The sequence below is a fragment of the Bufo gargarizans genome, chromosome 6 (assembly GCF_014858855.1).
Source record: "Bufo gargarizans isolate SCDJY-AF-19 chromosome 6, ASM1485885v1, whole genome shotgun sequence".
NCBI lineage: Eukaryota > Metazoa > Chordata > Amphibia > Anura > Bufonidae > Bufo > Bufo gargarizans.
Window position 1 is genome coordinate 62,987,787 of NC_058085.1, and position 26,932 is coordinate 63,014,718.

General features: G+C 47.7%; 1 protein-coding gene across 1 annotated transcript; it reads right to left on the bottom strand.

The window, feature by feature from the left end:
- Nucleotides 1-265: 265 nt before the first annotated feature.
- On the bottom strand, nt 266-26,913 carry TMEM104 (transmembrane protein 104). The gene is made up of 10 exons (XM_044300222.1): nt 26,791-26,913; nt 20,740-20,831; nt 17,798-17,919; nt 15,825-15,903; nt 13,379-13,466; nt 13,206-13,286; nt 11,103-11,202; nt 8,988-9,090; nt 5,574-5,667; nt 266-2,251 (listed from the first exon to the last, which is right to left on the bottom strand). The coding sequence occupies exons 2-10, from the start codon at nt 20,782-20,784 to the stop codon at nt 1,491-1,493; spliced, it is 1,473 nt and encodes a 490-aa protein (XP_044156157.1). The 5' UTR covers nt 20,785-20,831; nt 26,791-26,913; the 3' UTR covers nt 266-1,490.
- Between the last annotated feature and the right edge of the window lie 19 nt (nt 26,914-26,932).

Sequence of the window (26,932 nt, forward strand, 5' to 3'; positions counted from 1 at the left end):
GTCAACAAAACAACCCATAGACATCAACCTACCACACAGTATACACTCTGTACAAAACAAGCAAAGCCGTTCCACATACAGATTTCATCAGGGCCAGGAGTAATGTACTCATAAATCACCTCTGCTCTTGGAGAGAGATGAGAAGGGGGTGGGGTGGGGTGGCGAGGAATCTAATCAGCGCCAGAAGCATTCGTAATCAGTATGCCCTGGGCACGTGCTGTGCGAGCGGAGCACTTTAAAGGAAGTCCTTCAATAAAAACATAAATTGAGTCTCCAATGATTTAATTTTATTTAGGTTACAAACAGTTAGCCAACCACTGTGCACAGTGCAGCAAAGTCCGTAATGCCGGTCTTAAAGGGGTTATCCCAGGAAAAATATTCTACTTTTTTTCAAACCAGCGCCTGGATCTGAATACTTTTGTAATTGCATGTAATTAAGAATTTTCTTTAGCTATTGAGTTATTCAATGAAATCCATCTGTAGAGCGCCATCTGTTGTTTGTTCTTTTTCTAATTTCTCTGTCCGCCTTAGTGAGGTGGATGCCCATTTTCAGTTCCGTTCCTCAACTGCTACAAATCAGAAAAAGGACACGCCCACTGAGACGCCAGCTTGAAATAAATCCAGGATCAATTGGAGCAATGAAGGTGAAGATCTCTGGATCCATGTGAGGTACAGGGCTGGTTCTAGCTTTGTTAGAAAGAGAGATTGTCATGTACTATAGGACGTCATATTTTAATTTGCTACGTTGATCATGGGCTATCCCCCTTTAAAAGTGTTTTCCAAGATATTTTTTCTGATTGGATAAGTCATCAGTATCTGATCGTTCGGGGTCCGACACCCGGGATCTGTATGAGAAGGCACCGGCTTCACAGTTGCGTGGCGGCCTTCTCTCAGCTCACCAAGGAGGCTGTGCGTGGTATAGCAGCTCAGCCCCATTCCCTTCAACGGCGCTGAGCTGTGCTTAGGCCATGCGACCGACAAATGTGACGTCACTCGGCCTAGGAAAAGCTGAGAAGGCCGCTGTGCTACTGCGAGCGCTGGCGACTTCTCAAACAGCCGGTTGGCGAAGCCCCCACCGATCAGATACCGATGACCTATCCGGAGTATAGGTCATCAGTAAAAATATCTTGGAAGACCGCTTTAAGCTTGTGCTGGAGTATATAGTTCAGAGCGCATCAGACCATCCATATACAGGAATCCTATAGAACTGGTCCAAGGCACAAGATGTGCCTGCGTTCCTTTTAAAAGGCAAGAGTTGGCTCTTCTACATGCCGTGGCCAGGCGATGCCCACCCGACATCGAACCCTTTATTTGCCAGAAAGAAGACAAGGCACGATTATGATTTCTTCATATAGATTCTGAACATAGTATTCATGATAGTTTAGGATCTGTCCAGTGAGAACGGGGCCAGCCCCGACGAACTTTTGGCAGCTCACGTGTCCCGCACAAAGCCGTCCAACTTCGGCCATGATGATCACGGCTTGTGATAGCTACAGGTTAACATCGGTCAGGATTATGTTGGCAGTGACATATATAAAGCAGGACAATGCCCAGAGAAGAACAAACCACACCCAGCCCACTTGCTTAAAAGGAGACAGGTGCTTATTCCTACTGTCGGGTCCGTATACTAGGGCAGAGTCCTTGCGACTGCAGAACACCAAGAACGCTGGTATAACATACTGGATGCCGTTTCCAGCATAGGCACCAGTGACGCTTACTAGGATTTCCAGGTGGTTGGTACAAAATGCTACCAGGATTGGGGGCACCAGGGTGATGAGGGGAAACACAACGCGGTCCACAAACCAGGGATAGGTGCCTCCGTCCCGATGGAAAAGGGTCTTCCAGTTGTTTCGTAGCGTGACAGCAATGATTGGGAAATTGGTGCTAATGGTGAACACGGGGAACAACCCGAGGAAGTAGCCGATCACTGCAGGCACAAAAGGGCTACACCCGCTGAAGTTAAGAGTGTACATGTCCATCAGGCTCCCAGAGGAGAAGCAGAATATAGCGGTGAAGCACAGGAGGCTGTAGAAAGACAGGACCAGGACGTAGTCCACGAGGACCAGCCCGGTCAGGTGTTTCTTTCTGGAGATGGGCGTAACCAGCGAAGGCAGAGAATGCTGGCACATGAAAGAATACACGCACACCCCGAAAAGATTCCGGATTCCCGAGGCGTCTGCCATAGGAGGCTTTCCTTCGCCTTTGCCTTCGCCGATACGGATGAGTGCTATCACAATCATGGCGATGAAAGCTGCGGTGAAACAGAAAACAAAAAGGGGTTAAATTACACAAAAAGGATCTCCAGCTCTTGCCTTTAAGATTCTTGCGCTCCTTCTCAATGTTAATGCCTGCGACTGGACAGGGAAGGGTTAAACTGTTGTCTCCACAATTTATGAGACTGACTCAGATGAGAACAAAGTGGCAGTAAAGCTGTGAAAACTCATTACCCGCTCCATAAATCACTGGAAAGAAGGAGGCCCCTGACGCTACCACCTCTCCTCCCCATGGTGCTGCAAGGACACAGACCCCCCTCCCCCCACCCCCACAACAAGCGTGAACCATAAAGGGTTACGAGCCGGAGTGACGTGCGTGTTTTCCATAGGCATCCGTGTTCTACGTGGAATGCGCTGTGTGACATTTAAACGTGATCTGGTTTATGGATTTGCTTGAGGATTTTAATCTCCTTTCGCCTGCGGGCGCTCCCAGCAGAGAGGTTACAAGTAAATGGATTTTCATAGTGTATGAGAGGGATTGGAAAGGGGGTCTCACCAGATTTCTTTGCCAATCTTAGATAAGGGACCAGGGACTGCTCATCAATCAACGCTTTTTTTTTTAGCTTGGGCGACTCAATTCAGAAATCCATCAATAACTTCCTTCATCAATCAATCCAATTCAACATTTTCGAATGTAATGGAAATGAGATCAGAAAAAGCTAAATTTTTCTGACATAGGAGTAGAAGTTGTTTTAAGAAACAGTGCCACTCTGGTTTATGGGCCACATCATGTATTGCGGTTCAGCCACAATGCTTGGGTGTTTTCAGATGTCCCAATGAAACAATGAGTGGAGCATACTGGGAGTTGTAGTTTCACAACAGCTGGAGTATTGAAAGCTGCTGATGTGTGGTCTATACAAGGGGTTAGACCTTGGGAAATTTCCCCGACACATAACTTGGATGGAAACTTCTAACGCAGTGTGCACACAGCCTAGGATTTGCTTTGAAAAAATATAAATAAAAAATGACTGCTACATGGGTTCCTCATACTTAAAAGGGTTATCGAGGCTTTAATACTTTAATACTGATGACCTCTCCTCTGGAGAGGTCATCAGTATCTAAACAGTTGCGGTCCGACACCCGGGACCCCCGCCGATTAGCTGTTTGAGAAGGCCCCCCGACGATCCTGTGAGTGCCGCGGCCTTCTCCGTGCCTACCAAGCACAGCTCTGTACATTGTATAGCGGTTGTGCTTGGTATAGCGCTCAGCCCTATTCACTTGAATGGGTCCGAACTGTGCCTAGGCTATGTGACCCATGAACATGACGTCACACGGCCTAGGAAAAGCCGAGAGAAGGCCGTGGTGCTGCGAACGCTGCTACCTTTTCAAACAGCTGATCGGCGGGGGTCCTGGGAGTCGCACCCCCACCAATGAGATACTGATGATCTAACTAGAGCAGGGATGGCCAACCTGAGGCTCTCCAGCTGTTGCAAAACTACAACTCCCAGCATGCCCAGACTGCCTACAGGTATCAGCCTACTGCAAAGCATGGTGGGAGTTGTTGTTTTACAACAGCTGGAGAGCCACAGGTTGGCCAGCCCTGAACTAGAGGATAGGTCATCAGTATTAAAGTCTCAGAAAAAAGCTACAGCTTCCATCCAGGGCAAATTAGTCAAGTGACAGCAGAGTAGGTCCTACAGCAAATTAAGATTTTGCAGGGGTCACTTACAGCAAGTCTAATATTGTGGGCACTAGATGAGGTTTCTACTGGAAGCGATTTACTAACACCAGTGTTCTGAGCGGGGAAAGAGAATATCTCCAGTGTATGGTTCTACAGTATATTACATATATATTCATTTATTTTTAATTAATTAAATCGGCTGTACTGTACGCACTATGACCTTATGCTGTGCGATGTCAGGTCCGGAAGAAGACCTGGGAGCGGCGAGTGCAGGAAGAGTGCACCGTCCAGCCCAGGAGAGGCAAGTTTATTTTTAATTTTTTGTCTGATCGAGCTTGGGGGTCTGATCTGAGGAGGAATGGGTAGCCACTACAGAGGCCTGTGGGGGTCTGATCTGAGGAAGAATGAGGATCTGATACAGAGGTCTGATAGGGGTTTAGGCTACTTTCACACTAGTGTTCGGCTGTCCGCTTGTGAGTTCCGTTTGAAGGGGCTCACAAGTGGACCCGAACGCTTCCGTCCAGCCCTAATGCATTCTGAGTGGACGCGGATCCACTCAGAATGCATCAGTCTGGCGGCGTTCAGCCTCCGCTCCGCTCAGCAGGCGGACACCTGAACGCTGCTTGCAGCATTCGGGTGTCCGCCTGGCCATGCGGATCCGTCCAGACTTACAATGTAAGTCAATGGGGACGGATCCGTTTGAAGATGACACACTGTGGCTCAATCTTCAAACGGATCCGTCCCCCATTGACTTTCAATGTAAAGGTCTGGACGGATCCGTCTGAGGCTACTGCATTATATTATACAATATAATGCAGACGGATCCGTTCTGAACGGAGCCTCCGTCTGCATTATATGAGCGGATCCGTTCAGAACGGAGCCGCTCTGAACGCTAGTGTGAAAGTAGCCTTAATCTGTGGTCTGATGGAGCTTGGTGGGGGGGGGGGGGGGGGGTCTGATCTGACGTCTGAGGAGAAATAGGGGGTCTGTTACAGAGGTCTGATGGGGGTCTGATGAAAAATATAATTTTTTTTTTTTTACTCCTCTATATCCTAGGTACGTCTTATGGTCCAAACAATGTGGCAATTCTTAACATTTGTGTCTATGAATTGTGATTGCGTCCTGGTGGATTTTAAGGAACGTAACGTCCCATACACCGCTAAACTGAGGAAGCAACATGAAACACGTGGGACTGTCATACTTTAGGTCTGCATTACTTTTTTTTTATCACTTTTTGGGGGCTGGTAGTATTCTCTTTTTATACTACCTGTAATTACAGGCTTATATGTTTTTATACTGTATCGAAGTTTGTAGTTTTGGGTTAGCACCTGGATATGATTGTGCCCAGATTGGATGGGTGTATCATGAGTAAGATGCCATAAGCTAGTTGGTACAACTGCCCAGTAAACAGGTGCCTATTTATCTCACGAGCTGTGCCCGACAGGCCGCTCAGCAGCGCCATGAGCCATCACACAGCATACTTCTATAGTCCTCACTTAATTTCACCACTAAAAGCTCAGCATTCACTACAACAGCTTGTTAATGGATGGCGGCGGTGATGCAAACAAATGCCACAAACGACGGCTGGTATTTTGTTGCTGCAAACAAGATTTATTTCTATTGCTTAAATGAGAATATAATAAGGTCACAAGCCCTGTGTAACGCTTTCCGCCACTTACCTATCCATCTCATGAGTGATGTCAGAATCTGGAGATATTTGGTCTTCTGTACATTAAAGAAAGTAAAAGGCCCGAGGAACAGAGTGAATACGGCCTAAAGGAAAAAAAAAATATTTTTTTTATAAAAATAAGATAGCAGCAATGCACTTCTTTGTTATGCTTTCAGACTTACTTAAAGGGGACCTGTCCCCTCTCCTGACAGGTCCAGTTTATTAATTACTTGCATCCCCATGTAATAATTCTGGAGCATCTACTCTCATGACTATATTGTGCCATTCTTTTATTATTTCTGTTAGAAGTTATGAATGAATTGCTAGCAGTTTACCCCTGAAGGTCCAGATGGGTGTTACCAATTGAGTGGCGGGGGGGGGGGGGGGGGGGGGGGGAGTCCCTGCACAGTCGGACACTGACAGCACTGACTGCACAATGTCAGACTGTGCAGCTGGACTTTTAGGGTACGGCTACATGGCGACATTTGTAGTGCAACAAAAGTGTACAACTACATGGGACACGTGTCGAGCAACATTTTTTGTAATGATACTCCATAGTGTGGCACTGTGGCAGTGACTGCGACACGACAGCATGTCGCAGTGCAACACCTCAGACTAACATTACAAAAAATGTTGCACGAAATTATTGCGAGAAATAGTCGTGCAACAAATGTCGTGTAGCCCTAGCTTTATTGCAGAGTGCTAGCAGGAATAATTAAGGAAAGGCACAACACCGTTATAAGAACAGATCAGGGATCAGCAACCTTAGGCACTCCAGCTGCTGTCCAACTACAACTCCCAGCATGCACAATTGCTTGGCCGCCCTTGTAACTCCGATAAAAGTGAAAAGGAGGACTCTGGGAGCTGTCGTTTCAGAACAGTTGGAGTGCCGAAGGTTGCTGATCCCTGCAATAGATGCTCCAGAATTATTACATGGGGGTGCAAGTACTTACTAAAACAGACATGTCAAGAGAGGGGACAGGTCCTTTTAAAAAGGGGATGTCTTATTACCCTGTTAGGGCACGTGAACCTCACAGCAATGGTCCCCCCCATTCAGGAGCCCAGACCCTGGCTGTCCGAGGATGGTCATTCATTTCAATGCATGCCACATGCAGCCAATGACTGGCCTCAGCAGTGATACTAGTATTTGTGGCACGTGACCGCTGAGGTCAGCGATTGGAGCAAGACTGGAGCAATTGGTGCTGGAGTGGCAAGGGGTCTTACAGGAATAAGAATACTGATGGCCTATCCATCAGACGGGTGGAGGCCACTCTCGACACCCCAGCTGGGTGAAGGAGCCACAATTCTGGTGTCAGTAATGTGACCTCTTCATTGCTTACATCGTTCTCTTTTCCGGCATGCCATCACTTGTCAGCCATGGTGCTGTATGATATTGCAGCTTCGTCCCGTTCAAGGAATGGGATGAAGCTGTAATCGCCTGCTCTGTGGCTACTAAGCAGGTGGCGTGCAGGCAGAACAATGTAAAAAATGAAGAGGCTGCGGTGCTCATATGAACACCACGGCCCTCTAAAACAAACGACCGGCAGGGGTGCCAAGAGTTGGACCCTCACCGATCTGATACCAATGGCTCATACTAATAGGCCATCAATATGCTGATCCTGGAAAACCCAATTACCAGGTGAGTAATGCCTTTTTTTATTTTTTTGCTATTTCCACCCTCTGACAAGGCCTTTCATTTTTGGCTTTGCAGACCTCTATCTCATGGGCAGTGAACCAGCCACATGTCTGCTTTTCATCAGCTCTGCCAGTCTTGACCACGGTGTAACGTGCAGACGGACTTTATATGTCTGGCAGGCACAAACTTGTACTTAATCAACTGTTAATGCAGAATTCACTACATAAAAGCCAGTTCAGAAATGAGACCTGCCTGCCAAATGTCTGGTCGTAGCACCATTCTGCAAGACATGGAAACGGTCAGGCCGTAGATGCTCACGACGCTCACGAAAACTTACAGCAGCCTGTAATCTGTCATATATTTATCAGAAAACTCCCATTTGTAAAAAGAAAAACTTCACTTTCAATAGGTGTTCCCCTATATAAATTCTTTGGGATGTGTCGAAAGGACCCGTCGTAAAAACAGGGGATGTTCTCTGACTATTGGGACTTGCTCTGATGGCAACAGCTCTTACTTTCCGCCCATTCATTTGAACTCCGGCTGACCACGGAACGCCAGGTCACCCAGCTATGTGGGGAACTGCAGGCGGCCCCGTTAAGGGTGGGTTCACATCACGTTTTATGCCTCCATTTGGCGTATACATTAGAAAAGAAAAAATGGACGCAAAAACACAGCACGCCACATTCTTGTGTCCTGCAAAGTCCAGTAAAAAAAAAAATAAATAAAAAAAAAAAAAAAATAATGTATCTTTTTTTTTTTTTTACTATGGTAATTTGATTTATTTTATTTACTATGGTAAATGATTTTACGATAAACGGATGCCACTGTATGGCATCAGTCTGAGGCCTCCGTTAACGTATACGTCTTTTTGTAACGCATGGGAAAACGTGATGTGAACCCAGGCTAACTGCAATGATCTGAGCTGCAGGTCTGCTAGCCGGGGGCACCAGTATGAAGAGGAAAAACAAACAGTGAAGGGGACTAAATTTGCACCGTGTCCCCTTCATTCTCAAGATCATTTTAAGTTTCAAAGGAGGCTGGTCTGCAGCAGCAGCTAGGACGACAACCTGCCTGCTCTGAAGCCAGTCTGGATCCAATCGGTCTCACCACTGAACAAACTGTCACTAGGACTAGTAAAAATGAGGCCCTGGATACTGGGTTTCATTAGAATCACACGTTACGGGTCCAGGAATGAGGGGCGGCCTGCTGTGTCTACTGGGGAAGTGAAAAGAAGAGTATGGGGGAACTGTTGTGGTTAGGGGAGGAACAGTGGTGACTAACAAACTGAGCACTGGTGGGCAAAACCTTAAAGGGGCATTCCTATAGGGCTCCCTCATCATACCTGAATGCCAGAACTAAAAGGTGGTCAGTGCCCCTTTAAGGCTCCATTCACACATCCGTAATAATGGATCCGCATCCGTTCCGCAAATTGCGGAAACGGGTGCGGACCCATTCATTCTCTATGGGGACAGAATGGATGCGGACAGCGCACAGTGTGCTGTCCGCGTCTGCATTTCTGGAGCGCGCCGCCGATCTTCTGGTCCGCGGCTCCGGAAAGTGATGTGTAAGGCCAGGTCCATACATTCCTGGTCACTCCTCAACCAGGTTGTGGGGACCTGGCCCTACAATGTGGCGTTCCTGGACCAGGCCTATTCACACATCATTACATCATTTTTTTGGAGAACCTGGGACTTAGCACAGGAAGGTCAACTAAGGAACCCCACTGAGTGTCCCCGGAGAGTCTATCATTGGTCGCCTGTGGTTAATATAGTTGGAACAAGCACTTGCCAGATAGATCCTGTAGGCGTCAATCCGTCTGATGTTTCCCCAACAGGTGTCTGTATCATTTTTCTCTCCAGCCTGAGTTCCACACGATTCATTCCCAGTAAAACTGAATAAAGACAGAAAAATAACACAATTTTATGGACCACGAGGCGACAAAAACCTATGTACGATAGATTCTATATTGAGCACAGGGCATCAGTTACGCCAGCTTCTATCACAGGCCTTAATGCTGGTGTGAACATAATGACAGATGGCGCGGCGCTGCGCATGGCCATGAACTCTACAGCGCTGGCTCTAATATATGGAGCAGAGGTAATGGAATCGGGACATCATCAGTTCAGGAGAGCGCACATGGGAATTCCCTCAATTTCATCTATTCTCTGTTGAAAATAACCCTAAATGCTTTGCGGATGGAAGTTTATAGAGGGATTACCAGCTGCTAAGAGGATTTGTGTGGACATTTACTCCTAGCAGCAAAGGGCGAACGTTCAAGAGAAAATACACGGGAATAAAACACTTTAAGGATCTACTATTCGTCAGAAGTGTGGACTGTCCGAGCGCCGCACAATGCAAACTCTAAAGTCACTGATATATGGTAACACTCAGGGTAGGTTTACATGGGAAAGGTACATTGCGTTTTTTGCAGAGTATTTCAGTACCTGCAAAGTGGATGAGAGTTTTGCAGATTTCATTCACATGCTGCAGAAAAAAAATCTGCATGGAGTCCATACGGAAATGGACCCGCAGTACCGATTTTAAATCCACACCATGACACGTTATGTTGCGGATTTTCACTCCAGATTTCATCCTTCGCAAGGGTGAAATCCGCAGCAGGTTCTCTAGAAAACCTGCCGGTGATGTGAGAACACATCCTAAAAGGGGTTGTCATATAAAGTAATGGCGTATCGCTTGGATATGCCATCACTTTAGGATTAGAGGTGCACTGACCTGTGGGGAGGGGTGGATTGGGCATAGACCGCACAGGGTAATTTCCCAGTGGGAAGATGCCCCAGGGCCCCCCCCCCCCCTTCCAACTCCTCCTCCCTGCCACTGACCGGGTACATAATGAACTCTGAGCACATGCCCCCCTGAATTCAACTGCTGTGGCCCGCACCTCACCTCCCAAGCCCCCTGCTTCATATCTTAATCACAGACGAATGAGGAGGACAGAAGATGGCAGCTATTGATGGCCACCACAGAGGGGCAGCTTATTGGGCAGTATATTGTGCTACATGGTATTATTTGGTTCTGCTGGGATAGTATTTTGCACTATGGTATTGTTGACCCCACCGACTTGTGTTGCCCCGCTTTCTGTTAATTTGGACCTGCCGACAAAATGGGGCCACTTTTAGGTTTCTTTTTTCCCCCAGGGCCACTTTAAGTTCCCAGTACACCCCTGCCTGTAGGATCCCAGCAATCTTGAGAAGGTGCTGTGCTCCCTTCTAAATTTTTCCTACACGGCAGAGCTCCTGGCCACCCAGCTGTGGAGGAGACTGCAGTCGGCCCCATTACTTGGAATGGATCTGTGCTACAGGTGCCCTGTGTACCAGGAAAAAAATTGTGGAGAGGATGCAGCACTAGACCAGCGCGATGCCCCCTTCATACTCAGGATCAGTGAAGATCCCAGAGATCAGATTCCCGCTGATCATAAAGTGATATGCAAGGACTTAAAAAGATAGGAATGCCCCTTCACTCATCTTCTCGTCACTGTCTGTAAACGTCCAGATGGACGGGGGTCACGTGGACCACTGTGGCCCATGACTGGCCTCAGCGGTGACGTGTCCTCCATTGGAACATCGCTGCAGGGCCACATGCTTCTTGGGGACACCGCTGAGGCCAGTCATTGACGGCAGCGATGCACATGACCTTATCCATCCAGAAGCTTACAGACGGGGCTCAGTAGATCAGCGAAGAGAGCCAGGAAACTGTAACGAAGCAGCGGGGAGCATGTGAGTATGGATTTGTCCCACAGGTACTGGAGCATGGGGTGGAAACAAATAAAATTAAAAGCTGGAGAATCCCTTTCCACCCTAAACTAATATTCCCCTTGTGTTCCTACACGTCAGTCTCATACTCATACCTTCGCTATAAAGCAAAGTCCTCTCCATTGTTACTTACCACGTGACCTGAACGAGGGACAGAGGTACGGCCGTTGCATATATAGCCAGGTCTCCATACAGATATATAATGATGCACAAATAAAACAGGTTTACGCCGACTGCAAGAAAGAGAGAGAGAAAATGAAGCCTGCAAGAATGCCGCAAGACAAGCCGAGTGCATCTCGTTAGACCCATTAGCCACGTTTTTCTTCCTTATGCCACCTCTTGGTTGGCTCAGCTGCAAACAACCCCTTCCCAACCCAACTTCCAGTAACCCTTTCCTGACAAGGCAATTTTCCGTTTTTCGCTCCCTGTCTTTCCAGAGCCATAACTTTTTTATTTTTCCGTTCACATAGCTATATGAGGGCTTGTTTTGTGCGGGACAAGTTGTACTTGTAGTGGGGAAAAAAAATCCAAATGGGGTGGAATTGAAAAAAAAAAAAAAAACTATTCTGCCACAGTTTTATGTTTTTTAAAATTTCCTATTATTATTTACGGAGTTCACTATGCGGTAAAACTGACTTGTGCTCTTCATTCTCCAGGTCAGTACGAATCCGGCTGTACCACATATGTATAGTTTTTCTTGCGTTTTGATACTGAATTATTATTTTTTTTTTAACTTGAATAAAAAAAAAAAAATAATATTCCATCATTTTCTTACCCCTATAACTTTTTTTTTTGTTACTGTATGTGTGCAGGGCTGTGAGGGCTCATTTTTTACTGTAGTTTTCATTGATACCATTCTGTGGTGTACAACTTTTTAATCACTGTTTATTTCAAATTTTTGTGGGAGGAGAAGCAACCAAAAAACATCGAATCAGCCATTTTGACACTTTTTTTGTTTTTTATTTTATTTTTTTACTGTGCAGCAGGCTCCTGTCATTCACTATGACAGGGGCTGCTGCACACAAGCTCTGGCTCCTCCGATCGTCAGTTGGGGGGGGGCAGAGCAAACCCGGAAGCGCATGCTTCCGGTAGTTCACGCGCTCAGATGCCGTGGTCAGTGATCCATTCCTGGGTTCTGTGATTTTCAGTCCACGTGTCATCCGTGTCTCACGGACACTGCTAGGCTGATAATACGTTTCAAGAACTTTCTTCTATCAACGATCCGTGAAAACCACAGACCAAATCCAGGAATCCATAATCACGGACACAAATAGGGAATGCTTCCATGGAAAGCCACTGACGTGTGAATACACCCATTAAAGCCAATGGAAACGTGAGTGGTCCATGGAGATCATAGACAGTACACGTATGTGATCCACTGACGTGTGAAAGAGGCCTAACCAAAAAAGGACTTGCAATGAGTATGAGGTAACCTAAAATCAGCCATATGTCTCAACAGAAGACAGGCTTCTGGCCAGTCCTTCCGCCATGCTTTATACTTCATCTTTGCCTTTGATGTATAAGCACAAGGTCAGCAATACACATAGAGTGAATTTCCATTAGAGCAAGGACTGTATATCACAGACTACAAGCAACTAGAGCTGCCTATACTCCTTTCAACAGATGTCAGCTGAATGCTTGCTTTGCTGACCGCTATTCTTCCCCCTACCCATCCACACGCACACTCAGCTCACCCCAGCATGCATGTATTCTCAGTGGGCACTAAGCTGCTGCCAGACACTTATCTCCCCTGCAAACAAAAGGATTAGGAGCTGAAATCAAACTCAAACGCTGTCAGGGGGTGTTGGGAGTCCTCTATACGCATAAGGCAGTTGGCCGGTCCTGCCAAAATCGGCAGGTTCAGCTGATTTTACTCCTATGTGTCGGTGCACGTTACTCCACCGGTGTGAATACGTCCACCAGGTAATGGTCACACTGCCGTCAGCCTCCGTAAGAGGGAGGTCAGAAATCTGGTTTCAACTACAAGCGTAATCCAGATAAAATAAAAAAAAGGATAAAATCTAATTTCACCGCTCAGTAATTCATTGACCAACGCAAACACCTCTTTCTCCATTCACAGAAGAGTAGCGCCACCTTTTGGCGCCAACAAGAATGACAGCGGATAAATTGCCACTAAATAATTTATGGCAGAATATATTGTGCTGAAGTAATTTAGAAAATTGTTATATCGGCGCGATAACAAATGCGGCTCAGTTTTCCCATCTCGAATTCGTACCTTTATTAAAGAACATTGACGCCATCTGCCCCATTTCCACTCGCTCCACGATTTCAAATGGGTTGGACAAACCCCGATGCTCTGAAAAACAAGTAGAAATAATAAAAACATTTCTATTGTACATCCCACCCAACAAGGGAGACCGCCCGCCCGCTCGCCAGGCAGATACTCACGCACTGAAAGGATAGGCTGGACTTCCGAATTTTCATACCCGTCAGGGGACAGAGATTCATTATCGGAGTTTTCAGAGGAATCTGCTTCCTATCAATTTGTCACAGACAAGACAGATCTGGGTTACATGCAAATGTGTATGTCATACCTTGGTGTTCCTGGACAAGTACAATCCTATTGTAAGCATCGTGTGCATTAAATAAATATATGATATATGGCTCCTTATATATTACAATATCATTAACCCTTAAAGGGGTTCTCCGGGCTGCTCCTCAGAATAGGTCATCAATATCAAATCGGCAGCGAGCAGGAAGAGAGAAGGGAGATAGTACGTGCACCGTCTCCTCCTACAGCTGATTGGCGGGGCTGCCGAGTGTCGGACTTCCGCCGACCCGATATTGATAACCTATCCTGAGGATAGGTCATCAATATAGGAGAGCCCGGAGAACTGCCCCCTCTGTCAGACATATCCACATCCTGATTCTCTTGTGATTCCTAGGATGTTGCCGGAACCCGCAAGTATAAAGAAAACCCAAATGAAGTAACCGCACGTGTTCCAAACTGAACGTCTGGGGACTCTGGAAGAAATGAAACAAAAAATAATAAAATAATACTTTAAATATCAGATATTATTATATAGGCGTGCACATTTTAGAACTGGCCACAAAATTTATATTCTTGTCCCCCTTTTTTCTTTTTTTAATAAGAGTGACAACCAAATTTAGATAAGTCAGTAAAGTGTTAATTGACTAAAGGTAACAGGTTTAAAGAAGCACCCCACCAAGTTTTTATCCTCTGGCTTGCTAGTGAGCAACACGATACAAATAGTACATGTGCGTCTGATAGAAATGAGTAGAGAAAGTGACTTCCAGTCTATTTCCCGCATGTGTGAATTGGGTCTGAGTGCCGGTCATGTGGGAGGACTGAAATGCAGCGTATAATAAGTAGATTACTCGTAATACTACTTAAAGGGGTTGTCCGGGTTCAGTGCTAAACCCGAACATACCCATATTTTCACCTAGGCAGCCCCCCCTGATGTTCATGCTCCGATGCTCTCACTTGCCCTGCGCAGGATCGCGCAGGGCAAGGGCTCTTTTATTTACAATAACACACTACCGGGCAGAAGCTTCCACGCAGCAGTGTGTACGGTGACATCACCGGCTCTGATGGGCGGGCTTTAGCGCTGCCCTAGCCGGTTTATAGGCTAGGGCGGCGCTAAAGCCTGCCCATCAGTGCCAATGATGTCACCGGGAAGCCTCCGTCTGGCAGCCCTACAGAGAGCCCATTTAGTCATCGGAACGCCAGAAAATGCCTTTGCCCTGCGCGATTCAGCGCAGGGCAAAGGAGAGCATCGGGGCATGAACTGCTCCAATGCTGAAGTCAGGGGGGCTGCCTGGGTGAAAATGGGGATATGTCCAAGTTCAGCTCTGAACCCGGACAACCCCTTTAAATGATGTTCATTACTAGAACGTAAAAACGTAACATGGACGCCACCCGTTCTTTTTGCGGGCCCCAAAATACAAACAGTCGTGTGCATGAGCCTCAAGACTGCAGAGAAGCTGTATGCACAAAACAGGAGAATATTTTAGACCATTTGTATAGTGCTTTCCTGTTTTAAAGGGGTTGTACAGGATGTGGATACTGATGGCCTATGCTCAGGATAGGTGGGGATCCGCCACCCCACACCGCCACCGATAGCTGACACTGGAAGTACATGGTCTGTCCATTGTGCTGTGGTCAGAGCTGGTTAATTGTACAACGGACAGAACGGTGTACTTCTGGCGCCAGAAGCAACAGGTAACAACTGATCGGTGGTGATGTGGGGTGTCGGACCCTCGCCGATCTGATAGCAATGGCCTCTCTTGAGGACAGGCCATCAATATTCAAATCCCAGACAATCTTTTCATTTTAGACGCATTGGGATAAAGAGAAAACGGTTCCGATGGTGGACATAGCTTCTGGACTTAGGCTGGGTTCACACTTGAGCGTTGCGCAAACGCGCGTTTTAGACGCGCATTTTTATGCGCGTTTTTGTAATAGTAAACGCGCGTTTGACGCGCGTTTGTGTGATTCACTACAGTGTCCTATGGCCACAAACGCCCCAAAAGTCGCTCATGTACTTTTTGGAGCGTCGGGCGTTTTACAGCGCGATCGTACGCGCTGTAAAACGCCCAAGTGTGAACCATTCCCATAGGGAATCATTGGTTTCTCCTTGTTGAGCGTTTTACAGCGCGTAGGAACGCGCTGTAAAACGCTCAGGTGTGAACCCAGCCTTATACTAGTTCTCATTAGTGTCCCACTAGGACAAGCCTACAGCCGCTGCACAAGCTCAGTGCCCCCCATACGTTCCGCAGTGGGAAAGGGTTAGCACAACGTAGAATAAAAAGAAATGTAATATACAATGAGATTAGAAACAGGACATTATTTCCCAGAGACTGAACTCACCACCTCTTTCTCCCATCTCTTCCAGCGCAGCTGGGCATTGGCAGCAGCCATCGCTTCAACGACAAAGGTTGTGGTCATGTAGCTAGAAGAGAGGAGCAGCACCAGGTTAGGGCTCCGATAAATGTGTAACTGTGTCACAGGCAGGGAAGCCATTGGGGGGGGAACTAATTAAGCTTAAAGGGGTTGTCCAGCCTGCCCTTGGGTCCTAACCCCACTAATCAGTCCATGGTTCCCTGCAGGACCATGAAGCTGCTTGGTGCCATGACCGCTGCTGCCAATCACAGGCCTCAGCGGTCACATCGACAAGAACGGTACGTGACAGCTTACTAGAATATTCTGAAAAGGGTGCGGGGTTAAGACGAGTTAAGATGAAAACTTCAAATTTATTAATGATGTGCGCGAAAAGTTTGGTGCAAAATACTGTTCTAAATTAAGTCAACCAAGAGGTGGTAGAAGTAAGAGAGTAGCACATCTATTAAGTTGCATCCAAATCTACCATTTCGCAAATATTTGGAGGAAATCTACAGTTGATGCATTGGTCAAAACCCATGCCCACGCATGAGGGCAGTTTTATCGCAAAATCATGCAGCCACTGCCTGCTGGGGAGGGGGGGGGGGGTAGAAAAATTGTAGCCGTACGTGGCAGTCGCAGCATGTGGACCCAGCCTCACTGCATTCAGATACATACAGTTTCAACTGAGCTCCATAATAAGTCTGTATGCAGTAAGCTCCCTCTAGTGGTGGCTGCAGGCACCCGACTGTGTAAATAAAAGCAGGGGCTGTGTAGTACAGAAAATAAGCTGCAACCTTCACAAAGGTCCAGTTTTAGACTCCCAAATAAATGGTGTCGACCAGTGGTCATAGACTTTGGAGGGGTTGTCCAAGAATGGCTTCTTTTTACACTAGTGTTAGGTTTGTCCGGCAGAGGAACAGCCTGCTGGATCCGTACTAACGCTTGCACACGTGTACTGCCGGAGGTCCGGCCTGGCCCAATTCACTATAATGGGGTTGGGTGGGAGAGGAGGCCGCCTCTCAACATGTTTTGCCGTGTTGCGGACGCATCTCCCGCCTGTCCCCGTTATTGTGAATGGGGCAGGACTTCAGGCAGCACACACGTACAAGCGTTAGTATGGATCCGGCAGGCTGTTCCCCTGCTGGACAAGCCTAATGCTAGTGTGAAAGAAGCTCTTACCGGTGCTGGCTCCCCACTCCTCCTGGCCTGGGCTGCTCCGTTGGGCTCCCTCATTGAAAAAGTCGGCACAGATAAACCCTGGCTGCGGCAGAGACCAGATCCACTTACATCATGTGACCATTTTTCATGACGTAAGGAGATCCGGTCACCGCCATTGCCAAGACTTCAAAATCGAGGGAACAGCCCAGGCATGGAGGAGACGGTGCAGAGAGCCAGCACTGGGAAGCAGGTAAGGGTACTTTCACACTTGCGGCAGAAGGTTCCGGCAGGCAGTTCAGTCACCGGAACTGCCTGCCGGATACGGCAATCCGGACGCATTTGTGGATTCCGGAAAAATGGATGCGGTATAAATTTTTGGGGCATTTTTAAAAGGTCTGCGGCAGAACACTTAATGCCGGAACCCGTCACTAATACACTTTAATGTAAATTAATGCTGATCAGCATGTGATCAGTATTTTTGGCCGGAGAGAAAACTGCAGCATGCGGCGGTATTTTATCCATCCAAAGAACATAAGAGGGACTGAACTGCTGCATCCTGAACGGATTGCTCTCCATTCAGAATGCATTAGGATAAAACTGATCCATTTTTTTCTGGTATTGCGCCCCTGTGACGGAACTCAACACCGGAAAAGAAAAACGCTAGTGTGAAAGTAGCCTTAGTAGTCTTCCCTTTACAGTTCTGGTACAATGTGAGACTGTACTCTATGAACGCCTTATAAATTCCAGCATGGGGATGCACGAGAGAACTTAATGATGCAGTATGGCGTTGGCCACTGTTTACTCACCTCATAAATGCCAAGAAGATGATGAGAATAAGACTCACCAACCAGCCTGCATGGGCAAAGGCCTTAGGCATAGTGAGGGCGCCGGTACCAACAATCAAGTTAAACATGTAGATCAGTCCGACCTGCACGGAAAACACATTTTAGAAATGCAATCTGTAGAAGCAAACAACATATTACCGCACAGTGTCAAGTAGGGCCAGCACGGTCTTTGTGTCTATGGATGGTCCAGTTCCCTCTGAGCAATTAAAGGGGTTCTGCAGTTCTTTAATTCTGATGTTCTATCCTGTGATCGGCGGGGGTCCGACACCCAGTATCGGCGCAGCCTTCTCTCTGTTTACCACAGGCCCAGTGGCGTCATGACAAGCGTCACTGCCTGGGTGCGGCTATGCCCTGTTCACTTGAATGAAGCTTAGCCGCACCCAGGCCACTGGTACTAGTCGTGATGTCACTGGGCCTGCGGTAAACAGCGAGAAGGCTGCGGCACTAATGGAGCACTGCTGCTTTCTCATACAGCTGATCGGCAGGGATCCCGGGTGTCGGACCCCCGCCGATCAGATGCTGATCTATAGGATAGATCATCAGTTTAAAAGAACTGCAAACCCCCTTTAATCTCGCCACTTTCTCCCATCGTGCATATTAGATTTACTGTACAATGATTATAGCGCTCTTTCACCTCCCTTAATATACGGTAATAAAATGTGGGCTCTCATAAAATAGGGTGGCAGGGCAACCAGAGGAAAATTGGGCGCTCACCATCTGCTCCCATTTGTAAGAGGAGCAATATTGGAAATAGCTCTTCATGCAGTTCCTTAAAGGGATATTCCCATCTAGGATATTTATGGTAAATCCGTCTGATAGATGTTAGTTCCACCTATCTGAATGGGCGCCCTCGACCCGCATGGTGGAGAATGGTGACCGTGCACGTGTAGATCGGTCACCATTCACTTCTATGGGAGTAATGGAAGCGGAGGGGCCACGTCCCCGTTCATTCTCTGCCTGGATGTGGTGGTCACATCCCCCGTTCGCCACATATCCACGCATCTATTAGCAGAGCGGCCACTTTAAGGGCTGCAGTGGTATTCAGATGAGAAGACGAGGTCTGGTATAGGAAGTGGCGGCACATCATGGGTTAATAGTGACAAGACATTAGGATTCTACATCTGTCACTTCTACCGTGGTTTCACTACACGACTGTTGATGTCAGCAAGCTTACGGATGTAGGACTGCCTCCGTCAGCCGCCTTTCTCAGCCGAGGAGCTGAGGTGGCAGATGTCTGGAAAACAGCTGCTTAATTGAGGAAGTGGACATAAAATTGTGTCCCTACAGATAAGAAGATGATCTGTAAAACCCGCAAGCCTGAGTGACACGTACGTCCTGTCGGAAGACATATTCTTTTTTTTAAACTCTTGTGACTGGTATTCAGACAACTCTCTTAAATGGCATCTGTCAGCAGTTTTGTACCTATGACACCGGCTTATCCGTTGGCAGCTGAAGACATCTGTGTTGGTCCCATGTTCTTATGTGCCCGCATTGGTGAGAAAAATTATGCTTTATTATATGCAAATTAGGCTCTAGGAGCAACGGGGGCGTTACCATTACACCTCTTTCTGCAACTGCTGCGCCCTCTCCACTTTGATTGACAGGGCCAGGCAGTGTAAAGGTGATCAGGTCTGGCCCGGTCAAAGTGGAGAGGGTGCAGCAGTTGCAAAAAGAGGTGCAATGGCAACGCCCCCGTTGCTCCTAGAGGCTAATTTGCATATAATAAATCATAATTTTTCTCACCAATGCGGGCACATACACTCACCTAAAGAATTATTAGGAACACCATACTAATACGGTGTTGGACCCCCTTTTGCCTTCAGAACTGCCCTAATTCTACGTGGCATTGATTCAACAAGGTGCTGATAGCATTCTTTAGAAATGTTGGCCCATATTGATAGGAGAGCATCTTGCAGTTGATGGAGATTTGAGGGATGCACATCCAGGGCATGAAGCTCCTGTTCCACCACATCCCAAAGATGCTCTATTGGGTTGAGATCTGGTGACTGTGGGGGCCATTTTAGTGCAGTGAACTCATTGTCATGTTCAAGAAACCAATTTGAAATGATTCGAGCTTTGTGACATGGTACATTATCCTGCTGGAGGTAGCCATCAGAGGATGGGTACATGGTGGTCATGAAGGGATGGACATGGTCAGAAACAATGCTCAGGTAGCCCGTGGCATTTAAACGATGGCCAATTGGCACTAAGGGGCCTAAAGTGTGCCCAGAAAACATCCCCCACACCATCACCACCACCACCAGCCTGCACAGTGGTAACAAGGCATGATGGATACATGTTCTCATTCTGTTTACGCCAAATTCGGACTCTACCATTTGAATGTCTCAACAGAAATCGAGACTCATCAGACCAGGCAACATTTTTCCAGTCTTCAACAGTCCAATTTTGGTGAGCTCGTGCAAATTGTAGCCTCTTTTTCCTATTTGTAGTGGAGATGAGTGGTACCCGGTGGGGTCTTCTGCTGTTGTAGCCCACCTTTCTTTCCCATTCTGACATTCAGTTTGGAGTTCAGGAGATTGTCTTGACCAGGACCACAACCCTACATGCATTGAAGCAACTGCCATGTGATTGGTTGACTAGATAATCGCATTAATGAGAAATAGAACAGGTGTTCCTAATAATTCTTTAGGCGAGTGTATAAACATGGGGCCAACACAGATGCCTTCAGTTGCCAAAGGGTCAGCCAGTGTCATAGGCACAAAACGGCTGACAGATGCCCTGTAAGGGGGTTGACTTATCCCCCATGCACAGGCTGAGCGTTACAGTCCCATAGAGATGACTGGAATGGCGGTCACACATGCACACCACTGCTCCATTCATAACCCCCCCCCATTCTCATGATCGTATAGTGCATAGGTGACTCCAATAAGGATAATACTTACAAATGGAGAATAGAGCTCCCCCGTATCTGTGATTTCTCCTGCCATGGCTGGGGTGGGGTAGGGATGAAGGAGGGGAGAAGGGGCAGTGGAGCCTAAAAAAAGAAATGGAAATAGCCGTAGTGAATTAGACATGGAGACAGGACTGTAGATGGGATGAGGATACTATGGATCAGTGCAATATCCTACAAGACCACACACCTTCATTAAACAGGCTACTTGCAAGAGCAAAGTTAGGCCACTTTCAGGCCGGGACCCTACAATGTAGATTATCTATATAGAGGTGATATCTGTCGTTGTAGCCCTGTCTGTAATGATAAGCAGATAACTGCAGTAAAGCGATCTGTACGGTGGCGCCATATAGTGGTCTGTGCGAAAACTGCAGGATTCATATTTTTTACATAGGTATTGACAAGGAAAATTCTAAATAATCACAAATTCTTTAAAAATCTAAACATAAAAATGTGACATTTTCTGATGACACATTCACGGCTCGAGCCATAACACGTGGCCGGAATCAGACCTAAGGGTTACGGTTAGGTTGGAGGGCACGCCCTTGTATTCATTCAGGTTTATCCTAACTTTGCTTCGTTGCTGTCAGCGTTGTGAATGTCAACGTTGTTATCTTCCTTGCGGTCTATTATTTGTACTCGCATTCCGTTCACTGCAGTGTTATCATAACAAAAGCATGACTGCTTTATAATTGCCCTCCATTAGGACGCATAGTTCTGGCCTTATTCATCACCTGAAGCTATGTCTGAGGACACACCACGAGAGCGGCTACATACAATCCCAAGCATTTACGTATGGCAGAGACACGATCCCAGGAGCCGGATGGAATCCTAGCCCTTTTAGGGGTAGCACTGCCCCAAGCACACAAGCTGCCCTCACTCCATTCGTATGGATTGTCCCTATTTACCATATGAATTACCTCTTTCTAGGTGGTCCCAGGTCTGAGACTATAGTAACTGGTGAAACCAGTCCTGCACATTACATACAGAATACGCCCCTTCCCATTACAGAAGTCCCAGGCCACCAGTAGCCCCCAACTCAACAGTGCCCCTACTTCACAGTGGTAATCCTCCCAATAGCAGTCCCTTTCTGTCAGTAGCCAATGTAGTGCCCACGAATAGTCCCATCTGTCCCTTTGCCCCCCCCCCCTTGTAATCATAAGAGTGGCGCCCTCCCTCTTCCACCAGTAGTCACAGCAGTTGTTCCCTCTCCAGCAAATTTCTGGGATCACAGGCTACCAGACTTCCGCTCTACTAGGCTTCACCATGTCAAACAGTCTCTGGTCTGACACATGACTGCTGCAGCCAAGATGAGCACGTATGCGACACATGACTGCTGCAGCCACAGTGAGCACGTATGCGACACATGACTGCTGCAGCCACAGTGAGCACGTATGCGACACATGACTGCTGCAGCCACAGTGAGCACGTATGCGACACATGACTGCTGCAGCCACAGTGAGCACGTATGCGACACATGACTGCTGCAGCCACAGTGAGCACGTATGCGACACATGACTGCTGCAGCCACAGTGAGCACGTATGCGACACATGACTGCTGCAGCCACAGTGAGCACGTATGCGACACATGACTGCTGCAGCCACAGTGAGCACGTATGCGACACATGACTGCTGCAGCCACAGTGAGCACGTATGCGACACATGACTGCTGCAGCCACAGTGAGCACGTATGCGACACATGACTGCTGCAGCCACAGTGAGCACGTATGCGACACATGACTGCTGCAGCCACAGTGAGCACGTATGCGAAACATGACTGCTGCAGCCATAGTGAGCACGTATGCGACACATGACTGCTGCAGCCACGATGAGCACGCATGCGACACATGACTGCTGCAGCCAAAGTGAGCACATATGTGAAACATGACTGCTGCAGCCATAGTGAGCACGTATGCGACACATGACTGCTGCAGCCACATAGTGAGCACGTATGCGAAACATGACTGCTGCAGCCAAATTGAGCACGTATACGACACATGACTGCTGCAGCCATAGTGAGCACGTATACGACACATGACTGCTGCAGCCATAGTGAGCACGTATACGACACATGACTGCTGCAGCCATAGTGAGCACGTATACGACACATGACTGCTGCAGCCATAGTGAGCACGTATACGACACATGACTGCTGCAGCCATAGTGAGCACGTATACGACACATGACTGCTGCAGCCATAGTGAGCACATATGCGAAACATGACTGCTGCAGCCACATAGTGAGCATGTATGCGAAACATGACTGCTGCAGCCATAGTGAGCACGTATGCGACACATGACTGCTGCAGCCAAAGTGAGCACATATGCGAAACATGACTGCTGCAGCCATAGTGAGCACGTATGCGACACATGACTGCTGCAGCCACGATGAGCACGCATGCGACACATGACTGCTGCAGCCAAAGTGAGCACATATGTGAAACATGACTGCTGCAGCCATAGTGAGCACGTATGCGACACATGACTGCTGCAGCCATAGTGAGCACGTATGCGACACATGACTGCTGCAGCCACATAGTGAGCACGTATGCGAAACATGACTGCTGCAGCCATAGTGAGCACGTATACGACACATGACTGCTGCAGCCATAGTGAGCACGTATACGACACATGACTGCTGCAGCCATAGTGAGCACGTATACGACACATGACTGCTGCAGCCATAGTGAGCACGTATACGACACATGACTGCTGCAGCCATAGTGAGCACGTATGCGACGCATGACTGCTGCGGCCATAGTGAGCACGTATGCGACGCATGACTGCTGCGGCCAATCACTGGTGGGCAGGATAGGTGCTGGAATGGAGGGGGATAAGAACGACGAGAATACAGTTTTTTTTTTGTGTGCATAAAAATGATAGAATAAGCTCATGCGGTATTATTTTGCTGCCGGTATTTCTTTGCCAGCAGTGTGCCTGTCCACTAGCGTTTTCTTCATGGTGATTTTCCCCAATAGAGAAGGTTTTGTGAAAATGCCTTAAAAAAACACCAAGAGCTCGCCTAAGGAACAAAAACGCCAGGAGCAAAAAAACAAAACAAAAAAAACTCTTATGCACCCATGCGATATTGATATTTCCCATAGACATAACATCTGGAGCTGGTGTTTTTTTACCGCAAAAGTGCAAAAAAATTAAACTTTAATGACCTGGGTGTGCCCCCGCCCTGTGACAGAACATACCTTATGAATGCAAAGTCTAGACAAGCCTGATAAGGAGGAAGACAACATGTCAGATCTGGTCAGAGGATGAGACGTCCTTCCCTGGTCACTGTGTAACTACTGTCACCGCTGTGCCCCTAAACCTGCATGTCTGCTGCCCGGCTCTTAGGCAAGTGCTTTGGCTCCGAACATTACTACTTAGGCTGGGTTCACACCTGCGCATTATCTACAGCAGTGCGTCCCGTCATAGGAACAGACAGGTGCCATTCACCGTATCCGCCGTACATGGCGGCTTTCGGACGGCCCAAAAAAAATAAATAAGACTACACGCATATTTTGCCTGGCCAAAAGCCGGCCTATATGCAGGATCCCCATTATAGTGAATAGGGATCCTGTGGTGCACGGTAGTATCCAGCTGTGTAGGATACGGTAAACTCCGGCAGTCTGTTCTTCCGCCGAGACAGAAACCGCAGATGTGAACCCAACCTTAAAAGGGGTTGTCTCATGTCGCTAGGATATACCCCCAGTGTCTTATAGGTTTGGGTCCCACACGTATATCGGGAAAGGAGCCCCTGCAAGGTGGTGGCTGGAGGGCTCCAGTCCGGCCAAGCGCACTCCCCATAAAAGTGAATGGGAGCGCACAGCGCATGACCGACCACGCTCACATTCATTTCTACGGGCTCGTCAGAAATAGCCAAGCCAGCGCTGAGCTATTTTCGGCGGCCCCATGGAGAATGCATGGACAGAGGCTGCTCTCACCGCCACTTTCGGGCCTCCGTTCTTGATATAGGTGCAGGTCCCAGCGGTGACACTTGATTCCACGCGGCTGGCATCTGGTCTCTGCAGGTTAAGTAGCAGGTGGCCCAGTTTAGCGCCCCCCGACCCCCCCATCCTAGTGCCTTCACCTCCTGACATAAGACAGGCAAGGACTAGCCCATATTTCCCTGTATTACAGCTCTGTTAACCCCTTGTGAACGCGTCGGGGCTTTAAAGAAGGCGCCCGCTCAGGAGCCGTAGCTGCCGGGCGCCTGAGGTTTTACACAGGACACGCTCAGAGGCAGATTTGGGGATTTTGTGCTGATCACAGACTTTTAACCTCTCAGATGTAACGACCAATTGCGGTCACGCCATCCGAGAAATCTTTTACCAGAAGCACCGCACTCCCCGAGACCAAATGGCTCCCATGCGCCAAGACCAAAAGAAAAAGTTTTTAAATAAATAAAAAGCTATAAAAACGCAGATCACACCCCTTTCACCCATATTAAAAATAAATAAATAAATTAAACATCATGGGCATCGCCATGCCCCAAAATACCTATTAAAATATAAAATATCTAAATGGCCGTTTCGCCTCTTTTTTGTCACTTCACCTCCCAAAGGGCTCGTTCACACGAACGTGTGATGCCCGTTGCCATATTGCGGGCCACATTTGGGGATCCGTGATACACGGGCACCGTTCAGTGGCCATTCCGCATCACGGAGATGTGGACCCATTCATTTCAACGGGTCCGCAAATCCGGAGATGCTTGATGGAACACTACGGCGTGCTTCCTGGGGTTCCGTTCCGTGCTTCCTCACCGCAAAAAGATGGAACTTGCTCTATCTTTTTGCAGAACGGACGGGTCGCGGACCCATTCAAGTGAACGGGTCTGCGATCCCCCAATGCGCCTGCCCCACGGACGGAGCCTGTGCATTGCGGAGCCACAATTTGCGGTCCACAGCACGGGCTTCACACGTTCGTGTGAACGAGCCCAAAAACAAACCATGAAAAGTCACACACACTCCGAAATGGTATCAATAAAATCTGCAGATTACCTGACATAAAATAAGCCGACACACAAGGCCATAGACAGCAATATATACCGTATATATATATAGTCAGAGTATAGCGCTGCAAATAAAACTTTTTTTTTTTAAGTTTCTATTTTTTTCAAAGCATGAAGACACAATAAAAACGATATAAAAGTGGTATCGTTGTGATCGCAGTGACCTGCAGAAAGAAGGTAACAGGTCAGCTCTTCCGCAAAGGGGACGCCTTAAAACCATAACCAATAAAACTGTGGTGGAGTTTTTTTGTTTTTTTCCAATTTCAACCCAGTTAGAATTTTTTTGCCAGCTCTCCACTACATATTAAATGGTGCCATTAGAAAGCACAACTTGTCTCTCAAAAAACCAAGCCCTCATAAGGCTAGGTGAACAGAAAAATAAAAAAGTTATGGCGTCGGGAAAATTAAGAAAAGACAAACAAAACAAAAATCGCTGCGTCCTTGCCATCTGTATGGAGCTATTCTCCCCCAAAACTGCTGCTCCTACGACGATAACAATCAGCGCCATCCGATGGAGGTCAGAAAAGTCAATATTCCTGCTCAGCAGTCGGTTCTGCTCATATTAAAGGGGTTCTCCGAAATCATGAAAGGCTTCCCTTATGGTAGCTGATAAGAGATCCTATACTCCACCGATGTGTTTACATGGCTGACAAAGTGACGTAGCCGTACACCCCATGTGATCTCTGCGGCCAATCACTGCCTCTCGTGCTGGACCTCTGCCATCACCTGGGGTACCCCTTTAAATAGACATATCTCCCAAGATTATATGGAACAATACAGAGGATGATCTAATGATAGAGACAGTCTTTTCACCTCTCGGAGAACTACATATCCCAGCATACCCTGCCAGCTAATGGCAGCCATGTAATATTCAGCGGCACAACCACTGCCCCAGCCCCACAGAGCACTACTACGTGTCACCACAATACCCTATCACAGCTCAGAGAGGCGACACCCGAAAAACAAGCACCCACTTCACACCCACCACCATCACACCCATCACCCCCTTTTCCCCCAGCGCCCCGTTGCCCCTGGTTACCGGTGCTCCTGCTGTGTTCCGGGTGTGTGGATCACATGCGTGGCTTTGCCAGCAGATCACGTGAGGAATCAGCCAATCAGAATGCCTACGTCATCCCTACAGTCGCCTCCGGGGTGGTTAGCCGGTAGGGGCGGGGTTTGAT